Here is an 11,968-nt window from a genome sequence, read left to right as displayed (position 1 = left end):
TTCAATAAAATAGCATAGTTTCATGATTGTCTCCCAATTTGTGCTTAAATGTGAAAACATGCTTTTGGACCCTTGATTTGATAATTTTAATCTTTCTTTAATTCCACTAGATGCCTTGATGTGTTTGCTAGTGATTTCAGATTAAAAACGGGTAGGAATGGATCAAAGAAGTGAAGAAAATGCATGTAAAGTGGAGAAATTATGAAAAGTCAAAGATTTGGGATACGCCCATGGACGCGCGCGCGCATTAGATGCATACGCGCAGATCGCGCAAAACCCCATGGACGCGTACGCGTGCTGTACGCATACGCGTCGATGTTGGCACGTAATTTTTAAGTGAAATCGTGCCCAGTAAATTCACTGAAGTTGTGGGACTCAGTCTGAACCAACTTTGGCGCCAAAATGCTTAAAAGGACCAAGGATTGAAGGGGAAGGCACCATTCATCACATGAGGACTTGAGATCTAGTTTGAGAGTTAGTTTTCTAGAGAGAGAAGCTCTTTCTTCTCTCTAGAATTAGGATTAGGTTTAGGGTAGAATTTCTTAGATCTAGGTTTTAATATTTGCTTTCATCTATTTCTACCTTTTAATTCTATGTTGCTACATCTTGTTCTCCTATTCTCTTGTTGCAATTCCTCTATTTTGTTTCCTACACTTTGTAAGTTGACCTACTCTTTTTCTTCTTATTTTCTTTTAATGCAATTTGAGGTAATTCATGTTAATTGTGTTTTCCTTGATTGTTGTTATTAATCATTTGCAATTAATTGGTGTTAGAATTCATTCTTATTGTCAATTTACTATGCTTTCTTTTTGTGCCTTCTAAGTGTTTGATAAAATGTTTAGAAGGATGTTAGAGTAGAATTTTATGTTCTTTACTTGAGATGGTAATTTAGAAACTCTTGAGTTACTAATGCCCAAGTGATTGATGAGTGGTAGCCATTGACTCTAGCTCTCATTAATTCAATTAGTGAATGGTTAGGACCTATGGACTTGGATTGATATAGCTCATATGATTCTCCTTTACTAGTTAGAGGATGACTTAATGGGATTGATCCTTGCAATTATCATGATGTGATTAGGGGTGGAAAAAGGTCAGGCGGCCTGCCAGGGGCCTGCAGCCTGGCCTGTGTTTGGCCTGGCCTGGCCTGGCCTGTTATAAAATAGGTACAGGCCCAGGCTCTTTTAAAAGCCTTAATACATTAATAGGCCAGGCTCAGGCTTACTAATTAGCCTTATAGGCCTGTCAGGCCTGCCTGGGCCTGTTAAAATATAATTAAATATATAAATAAATATTTATTATTAATAAAATTATGAGATATTTTAAATTTATTATATTTTATTATAAATATTTTTGTATATTTTAAATATGTTAGAAGTTTAAAATTTTTTATAAATATTAAATATATGACATATTATATATAACAATTTTTATTAAAAAATAATTTTTTTGAATAATATTTTTATTTTGTAAAAAAAAAATTATCAAGCCTTTTAACAGGCTTCAGGCCAGGCCAGGCTGAATAACAGGTCAGGCCTAGTACTTTATAAAGAGCCTATAACAGGCTGCAGGCCAGGCTCAGGCCAATCAACTGTATGACAGGCCAGGCCTGTTAAGAGCAAAGCCTGGCCTGGCCTGACCTGTTTCCACCCCTAGATGTGATTAGTGATAAGGATAGAGATCCTTGACCACCAAACCTTGCCAAGACCGCTTTATCATTTGATTTTTCCTTGCCATTTACTCTTCATGTTTCTCATTCAAAACCCCAAAATATACAAGTCATAACCAATAACAAGAACACTACCCTGCAATTCCTTTGAGAAGACGACCCGAGATTTGAATACTTCGGTTATTAATTTTAGGAGTTTGTTACTTGTGACAACCAAATGTTTGTATGAAAGGATTATTGTTGGTTTAGAAACTATACTTGCAACGAGATTTCATTAGTGAAATTCTATACCACACAAAAGTTCGATCATCAAAATGGCGCCGTTGCTGGGGGTATTGCAATTGTGTGCCTTGTTATTTGGTTATTGTATATATGTGAATATTGTGAATATGTTTGTCTTTTGCTTGTTTGTTAGTCTTTGCTAGTTTTTAGGACTTTGTTAGTTTTGTTTTTGCTTTCACTATGAATTCTCATCCTTTTGGTTTTGAGTTTGGGTCAAATTGTGTTGTAGAAAATGTGAACCTCAATGACAACATGCATCAAGGATGGAACAATCAAGGTTAGGTGGAGCCACAAGCTTATGGACAACCTTTTTAACCTCCTCCGGTCTCATATAGGTATAACTCCAATCCTAATGCATATCAATCTAAGAGACGTGGTAGTTCTTGTTGTACGTGTCACTAACCACGTGCCTATAGACCACCTCATCAACATGATCTTCAACCATACTCATAAGCCCCTTTTGACCAAATACCTTCCTATTATCAATCTTATCCTTATGACCATTATGAGCAAGAACCTTTAGAACCACCACAACCCTATCATGATTACTACCAAGATTCACCTCAATACACACCATCTCCATGCCCTTATCAAGAGGAACCACCTTTCTACTATGAAACCTTTTTTTCAACGTGATGAACGCTCCTATCCACCACAAGCCCCAATAGACAATTCTCTCACTTTGCTACTTCAAGGACAAGAGGCCATGCAAAGGAATGTATTAGAGTTTGTGACTAATTTGATCGAGGTAGTGCACACTTTAGCCTACCAATACTTGAACACTCAAGGTACTTCCGTGGCCACATGTGAAAGATCAAAAGAAGAGCAAAGCATGAATGAGAGATTAGAAGCTCCGGTGGAGAGTGAGGAGTTAGATTTTGTATTGGAACAATTGGAGGAAGCCATGCTTATTGAAGAAGAGGAAGAAGTGGTTGAAGATTTAGGAGATGCGGAACCACTATGGGAATCTCAAGAACCTCTCTCCAAGAAGCTTGATATTGATGTTGAGGAGGGTATACAACCTCCAAAGCATACCATAGTTGGAGATTTTGAAGAGGGTAATCAAGAGAAAGACTCCATCATTGATGAATTCCTATCCAAAATGGAATCCTCTCCCATGGAATTTGAAGTTGAAGTCATTGAAGACAACTCTACATCAAGCAACATTGATGACCTTGTTGAAGACTCTTCCAATGAATGTGAAGCCGATGTTGAAGTAGATTTCACACAACTTTCAAAGTTTGACTTGATTGATGAGGAGGAGGATCTGGAAGAAGTCAACAAGCAAGAAGAATTTGAAGAACGTTGTCAAGAGGTGGAAATAACTAAAGAAGAGCATAAGAGAGTAGACCTCGCATTGTCTAAGTATGGGGAAGTCACCCTTCCTAAGTCACCATCCAACACAACATTTAAGTGGGTAAAATTCTTATCCTCAAACTTTACTTTCTCACTTGAATATGGTTTGATTGAAAATGATGGGCAACTTAGAGCTCTTTGTAGAACTAAGAGTAAGAACGAGTTGTGTAGTGGTTGGAAGTTTGGTATTAGGCTCATTGAGGTCAAGCTTTCAAGACATAGGGACCATGATTGGAAGATTGCCACATTGTGTGGGTCTAGAAGGAAAATTTGGTGTGCTAAAGAAAATTCTATGTGTCACATTTTGATGTGATAAGGCAAGACAATAGAAACATATATCGCACATTCGAATATTCTCAAATAAGAAATATTTGACTGCTGACCAAAAGCTAATTGCAGAAGAGAGAATTTGTGGTAACTTATTGGCCTTAAGGGAATAAATGCTACAACATGTAAAATAGCATGTCCTAAGCAGAGGTTGGGAGATTTGTTCTCATAAGTAAGGGTCTAACAATCAATTGGAGCTGTTTAATAAGAGACTCTACTAGTCTATTTTGTGTATGAACATGAGCTAGTGAATGTTTAACACTTATACTATTGGCCATACAATTAGCATCGAAAGCTTGAGAGGTGAATTCACCAGGATTATCAAGAAGAATTGTTTTGATTGGATTTTTTGAAAACTGTACTTTTAATCGAATAATTTGAACAAGTAATCTCGCAAACGCCAAATTGCGAGACGACAATAATCACACATGTGACCAATTCGAAGATGCGTCTAATAGGATTATAAAATATTTAAAAGATGAACATGGTGGATGAATAGGTCCAAATATATCACCTTGAATCATTTCTAAGAATTCAAGAGACTCAAATTCAATCTTTACTAGTGATGGCCTTAAAATTAGCTTTTCCTGAGACATGCAGCACAACAAAATTCACTAAATTTAATAATCTTCTTAGTTCTTTAGTGAATGTCCATGGAAATTTTTCAATAATTTTTCACATCATGGTTGTGTCAAGATGACCCAATTGATCATGCCAAATTATGAATTTATTTTGGTTAGTAAATTTCTGGTTTATAATGTATGTGATTCAATTGCACTGATTTTAGTATAATATAACCCAAATGAAAGTGAAGGTAACTTTTTTAGTATAACCTTTTTATTTGAATCATGAGTTGTGATATATAAGTATTCATGATTTTCCTCATTTATGGTTTGAATATAATATCGATTTAGACGAATATCTTTAAAACTCAACAAGTTTCTTAGAGACTTAAAAAATAATAATGCATTATTTATTATGAATTTTGTTCTCCCAGGAAATAAAATTATAGTTCTTTCGAAGCCTTTTAACATTATCGGAGGCAATAATGGTATTAACACATTCTTCTTTTCATATATATCACTTTTAAGAATTGTATACAAACTTGGATTATCCACAAGACAAACATCTTCATTATATGTCTTTGTCATTTTTTTCAAAGATAAATAATAATAATAATAATAATAATAATAATAATAATAATAAGTAAAAATATATACACAGTAAAATTTTATTCCTGATTAGAATTATTTTTCTAAAAGAGATTGTACATAATATTATATACTAAAAATTTTACCAGAAGTTGACACATTTAGTGATTTTAAAATTCTTAAACTTAAATGTTAATATTTTATTAAACATTATTTATATATATTATACTTAAAATTTAAATACATAAAAAATAAAAGTTAACAAGAAGTTTCTTCCATTATTTATTTACATAAGTACTTAAAGAACTCAAATATTAAATTTTTTCGTCATTGATTAAATAACCAATATTTCCTTTAAAATCCTCAAAAAAATAAGATACTTCATAATGAGTGGTGTAATTTTTAGTAACAACCTCTGAAACAAAATTTGTCTCCTTTCTTTTGTCATCCTTTTTCAAAGATGCTTGATAAATATCAACTAAGTGTCTTGGGGTACGACAAATACGTAACCAGTGGCCCTTTCCACCACAATGGAAACATTTATCTTCTGTTGATTTATTTTACCCATTATTTCTTTTTTTATCCCACTTCTAGTGAGATCCTTTTTTGTGAACATAATTTTTCTTCCTTCTATAATTTTTCTTCTTACTAAAACCTTGATATTTACCTCTTTTGGAATTAAAATTTGCCGCATTTGCTTTAGAAAATAGGACGGTGCCAACTGGACGCACTTCATGATTTCTTAAAAGTCGTTCAACAACAAGAAGGCAAGAACTTAGTTCAAAATACTTTTTAAATTTTTTTCTCGATACTGCTGCTACAGAAGCACATTCGAGGCATGGAAGAAAGTTTTTTTTAACATGTCATTATCAGTTATCTTTTCTCCACATAATTTTATTTGTGAGGTAATTCAGAACATTGTTGAATTGTATTCATTTATGGATTTAAAATTTTGTAGACGCAAGTGTGTCCACTCATATTGGGTTTGAGAAAGTATCACTGTCTTTTGATTATTATACATTTCTTCAAGATTCTTCCACAGATCTGCAAAATCTTTCAATGTGAGATATTCATTTTTCAATTCTTCGTCAAGATGACGACGAAGGAAGATCATGGTTTTGGCTTTATCCTTCTAGGATGCTTGATTTTTAGCCTTAATGGTATCTTCATGATCCATCAAATCAAGATGAATTCCGCCATCTAATATACATGATAAATAGTTGTTTTTAGATATATCAAGAGCATTAAATTTAAGATAAAAAAACTTTGACATAATAAAAATTTATTACTTGAATCTTCCTAAATTTTTATAACAGTCTCGTACTAATAACGTGTTGTAAAATAAATAAATAAAAAATAAATATAAAATAAAAAAGTATAAATAGAAAATTCTAATATTAATATACATCAATATTATTATCTCAATATAATAAAAATGATTCATATTTATATTTATTAATATATGTAGCAGTGTATATAGAGAGAGAAAAAAAGAGAAAAAAAAGGTATTTTATATTATTGTTGTATATCATTTGCTCAAACTATACTCTTATATATACATATATATATATATATATATATATATGTTTAAAATTTATTTTTTAAAATTTCATTAAATTTACTTTACTTTTGAGAACTTGAATTTTTTATTGTAGAAAAATTAAACTGCTCATATAAAAAAGAAACTTACAAGTCATTAAACAATGCACATCTATCCTTATCACAATAAAAAAAAAAAAATATTTTTCATTTAGCTAGTCTAGTATTACAATTGTCCAATTACAACTTAAGAGGGTTAGACTAGTAAGAAATTATGTGTCTTCACAAGCTTTTTTATTATAAATTAACCGGATATTGTGACTTTGATTTTGATGATGGTTATTCTTGTTTTTAAGATATTTTATACAAGAATGCAATAGATAAACTATGTATAATAGTAGTATTATTAAAATAGAAGTGATAATATTATTTTAAAAATTAATATAAATATTTAGTGAATTTAACTAAAACATGTCATAAGAGTATTGGTTAAAGGAGTGAGTAAAAAAAATATTGTAATCCTTCTTAATATATTTAATGTATAAAAAACATAAAAAAAATGATTAAATTTATGTATACTTTTTTTTATTGAAACACATTTACTTATACTATTATTATTTTTAATTATATTAAGTATACATTAAAATTAATTACTAAAAAATAGTTATTAGTATAAAATATATATTAAAATACAAATATACATTAAAAATAAATTAATTAATATATATTTATACACAAATATATTAATAATTAATTTTAGCGGTTAATTTTAATTTATAAATAATATTTTTGTATTAATTTAACAAGATTCATATTTGATTATATATTACTATGTGTTCATATTATGACCCAAATAAAGCTAATCCAACTTTCCAAAAGATTCATAAAAATTTTACCAAATCTAATAAAATTAATCCAAAAAACTATATAGATTAATTTATCCAATTTATTTAGAATATAATTCGTATCTGTTCTGACTTATATAATAAGTAAGACATTGTCATCCACTACTTTATAACAATGTGAAATAACTTTTTAAAAAAAAATTATTCACTACTATAAATGGAAAAATATAAAAATGTTAACCAAATTATTATTTATTTTTATAAATATTTTATTAAATTTAAATATTTTTTAATTTTAATTTATTTAAATTTGTCTAAAATTTTTATTAATTTAAACATTAGAATCTCTTATAAAAATTTTCTATTACCGTCTCGAAACTCACACAAAAAAACTTTCAAAATTCTCATCACCATCTCTGATGTATTTATTTTCAAGTTCAAATTACCTTAAATCCGTTTTAGGTACATCTCGTGGCGCTGTGAAAATAAAATAAATCAACTTTTTCGCTTATTAGGCATCAATAATAAGCAGTCAACTTTTTTGTTTGATAGAAAAATATTAACAAATCTTGATTCTTTCCTAATCTTGTCAATAGAAAGACCCGTTTGACCATTTCCATTCATTGGTAAAATCTTCGAGAAACCAGCATATACAATTCAAGGAACTTTTGATTCATGAAAATTGAGAAGACAGCAAAAAATGCTCTGTATTTTACAATTTTGGAGGCTGAACATGACTAATGGTCACGAGCCTATACAAATACTAATCTTATAAATAATGTTGTAAATAGGGACACCTTTAAATTATTATTTTCCTCCAATGTTTATATGGCTGTATAGTTCTTTTTTTTACTAATATTATTTTTAATTTGATATAATTTTAAATGCTTTATAGTTTTTATGCATATTTTAAAATGCATGCTAGATGTTATTTTATTCGTTCAAAAATAATGTTATTTATCTAGTTTATAATATAAATTAAATGTGTTTTCTTATTAAATTTATATTATAATCGAAATAAGTAATAAAATATAAATTTGTAAATATTATCTAAATTTTATATATACAAAATTTAAATTATTTATTAAAAAATCCAATTATTTTTCATTATTTATAGTACATTATAATCTTGCTCATAAAAATACTTTCGAAGAAAACCTAGAGGTGAACACGGGTAGCGGATATTCGATTACATGTTTGAATCCGAACCGAACCAATTAAATTGGTTCTGTAATCAATAGGTAATCGGATTCAATCCGAACCAAACCGATGGTCTTTGTTAGTGATTAGTTCAGGTATCGGTTTTGGAAGTGTGAAACCTGAATCAACCCGTGAACCCAATTATATATTAATTAAATAAAATAAAATATATATATATATATATGACTTTTTCATTAGACAAAGATTATTCACTATTAATATATTTGGATTTTAATGAGTTTAGTTTTTAATGTATTTGGTATTTAACATGTTTGGATTATTTCTATTGATGTTACATGTTTATTGTACTTGTTGAATTTTTAAGATAAAAATTTGGTTTTTTTTTTTATGAATTTCAAAGTCATCGGATATTCAATTACTTGAACCGAATTAATCCGTTCTTAATCGGTTTGGTTTGGTTCGGATATATATACAAAAAAAATACCAACCAAACCAATTATATTTTGATCGATTCGGTTCTAATTTTACCATAAATCCAAACCAAATCGACCGTACCCACCCCTAAAAAAACCATTTTAATTAAGACCATTTTGACGATATTTTTGGGAAACGAAAAATGATTGGAAATAACTACTTGGAATCGAATATAGTAACTTTGAAGGGTAAAAACAATGCTAAATATAAAATATAACTATAAAGTATAACCCAAAAAAAAAAAAAGAAACACATTCATATTCATGCATACAGCATACACGTACTATAAGTTGTTGGTAATCCAACTAAGTTTATCAGTAATCCATAATTAAATTGAAGATGTTTAGAATATTTAATTCTGTAAGTTTAGTTTAAGTAGAGGCAATGCCAGATATATAAATAAATTTGTTATCATTGATCAAGTTGCTAAATAATTTTAAAAATTCTAATATAATAATTCATATTTTTAAGAGCAGTACAAATTAAATTCATCAGTAATAATAAGAGTAAGAAATTTATAGTTGATATATTTGATAAGCCAAAACATATTTAATTACTTCCTGCTATAAGTTGCTAATTAGGAATGAGGTTCGGTTGAGTGAAATTCTGAAGAGATTAGAACCTAACCCATTAAATTGTAATTAAATCGATTTGGATCGGATTAAGCATTTTTTTAGAGCAAATTTGAATCAAAACATGACTTTTGGGTTGGATTGGTTTGGTAATCAAACCATTCCTTCGTCAATATTAGTCATTAGATACTAAATTTGTATATGATATAATTTTTAAGTGAAATTTATAACGTTGAAATGGTTGTTATTGAAAATTAAAACGATTGTTTATAACTAACATTATTGTTATTGTGGAAAGAAAATTACGATAAAATCATATTATACTGTCATTGAGATGGTTTATGGTTATATAAGTGAATGATCTGGTTAACTTTTAAAATTCAAATAAGTTCGTTGTTTGCTCACAAGTACAGTAGTAATAGTGAAGATCACCTTGCATCTAATCCCATCGATGAGCATCATATTCATTAGTACCCAGCACATCCTTAGACGGCTAAACGAAGACATTCGACCAAAATTAGAATACATTTAAATGTACATCTCTTCACAGTTCTTGTAAAACTAATTATAGTGCTCATAAACCAAGTCATATTATACGCCATCTTTAAGACTGTTACCAATGCTTGTTAGATTAAAAAAAATAGAACCAAGTAGATAATAATAAAATAAGAATTGAACAAGCTAGTGGTAACTACTACATTAGAAATATCAAAAGCATGTATGAACAATAACAGCTAAAAGTTCAAGAAAGAAATTCAATTCAAGTAAACTTGAACTATTCAATTCAAACTACAAATTTTTTCACGGGAATAAAATAAAATACAAACCAAAATACAGATTTCCTTCCAACTTTTTCTTAAAAAAGCACAAGTCTATCACATGCCCAATTTCCAAAATCCTTCCAATATCTACCAATCTTTCCAAAATCCAAACTTTAGAAGCCTCAGCCTCCAAACCCATAGAGGGTCCTTCCCTGCCTCTTCAGAGCGTAAACAACATCCATAGCCGTCACCGTCTTCCTCCTTGCGTGCTCCGTGTATGTCACCGCATCACGAATCACGTTCTCCAAAAAGATCTTAAGAACACCACGAGTCTCTTCATAGATCAAACCACTGATTCGTTTCACGCCACCTCTTCTCGCTAGCCTCCGAATCGCAGGCTTCGTGATTCCCTGAATGTTATCGCGGAGAACCTTACGATGCCTCTTGGCTCCTCCTTTTCCCAATCCCTTGCCACCCTTTCCGCGACCTGACATTTTCTCGGGGAAATTTGAAGGAATTTCTTAGAATTCCAAAGTGTGATTTGGGAATTAGGGTTAGGGTTTTGAATAAAAATTGATGGTTTGATAAGTGGTGGGAAAACGAAGAGGGGGTGTTGGTATTTATTAGGAGCGGGAAGTGTTTTTTTATGAATGCGGGTGTGGATCTTGAGATTGATGGTTGCCGTTGGATCAAGATGCGATTGAACGGATAGAGATAACGATCCGTGGCTCGTTAAGTGGGATGTTCTTGAACGTCGATTTATTAGTTTGGACGGTCAGATTCATTTATGAAAGTAGATTTGCGGATTATGCACCTTTAGCGTCTTGGTAACGGTGTTACTTTCAATGTAATTTCACAAATGCTGGATGCCTATGTAGAATTTAAAATCGGAGTCTCTAAATTTTATATTTTTATTTTAGAAAATAAAGTAAAATTTTTTATTATTAAATTTTTTATATTTTTTTGGTCTAATCCATAAAATAAATAATAATAAATTATATTTTATTTTTTAAAATAAAATTTAAAATTTAAAAGATCTAAATTTTTAATATTTAATATTTATTTAATATTTATTATTAACTATTATTTCTTTAGTTTTTGCTTTGTATCTGGGAGTGGCAATAAGCGGCCAAAAGTAAATTTTTGTTCAACTCGATTTTTTTAGTTATGGAATCCATTAGTATAGTTTTTCGGATATGGAAATAAAGAGAGATAGACGAAAATGTGGAACAATTTTATGTCATTTTTAGGTGAAAGAATTCGAAGGGTCTGAGTTCTTTGTTAAGCAAAAATAAATAAACAAGTCGGAGAGTACGACTTGTTGATGGCTAGAATTTGAATTTTAACAATGCAAAACGGACCGTGCGTTTTGTATATATATATTTTTTATCAAGCTAAAAATGAAATCCTAGGGTTCGAGTTCCCTTTTTTAAATATTAATTTGAATCTGCCAATAGTAAACAGCAGGTCCGATTTAGGTTTATTGAAAATATCAGATTCCGTATTCTTCTTCAAGCTTACTCGTCTTCTTTTTCTGGTTCTCTGCATTTGTATTTTTTTTCTTCATGGTATGTAATCCAAAAATTTGTTAGTATGGTTTCTGTTATTATTTAGTAGAAAAATAAATGATATAGTACTTTTGAAAATGTATTATTTTAAATGATAGAGTACAAAAATAATACACATTTTTATTCATCTTCTAACAATAACAACAACAATAATAAACTTCCTAACAATAATAATTTAATTATAAAATATTAAAAAAAATTCAAAAAAACTATATCTGATAAAAATGATAATTGTTACGGTGGGTAACCGGAGATTAATACGACGA

General features: G+C 29.7%; 1 protein-coding gene across 1 annotated transcript; it reads right to left on the bottom strand.

Annotated features, from left to right (window-relative positions):
* Positions 1-10,114: 10,114 nt before the first annotated feature.
* On the bottom strand, positions 10,115-10,742 carry LOC112702852 (histone H4). Its single transcript, XM_025754049.3, has one exon. It carries the CDS (start codon positions 10,626-10,628, stop codon positions 10,317-10,319), a length of 312 nt encoding a protein of 103 aa, XP_025609834.1. The 5' UTR covers positions 10,629-10,742; the 3' UTR covers positions 10,115-10,316.
* Positions 10,743-11,968: the final 1,226 nt, after the last annotated feature.

The sequence above is a fragment of the Arachis hypogaea genome, chromosome 7 (genome assembly GCF_003086295.3).
Source record: "Arachis hypogaea cultivar Tifrunner chromosome 7, arahy.Tifrunner.gnm2.J5K5, whole genome shotgun sequence".
Lineage (NCBI taxonomy): Eukaryota > Viridiplantae > Streptophyta > Magnoliopsida > Fabales > Fabaceae > Arachis > Arachis hypogaea.
The sequence above is the reverse complement of the archived record's forward strand: the minus strand, read 5'-3'. Positions and strand labels throughout refer to the sequence as shown.

What these genes read in the sequence shown, in the direction of transcription:
- LOC112702852 (XM_025754049.3), bottom strand. Translation starts at nt 10,628, where the DNA reads ATGTCAGGTCGCGGAAAGGGTGGCAAGGGATTGGGAAAAGGAGGAGCC.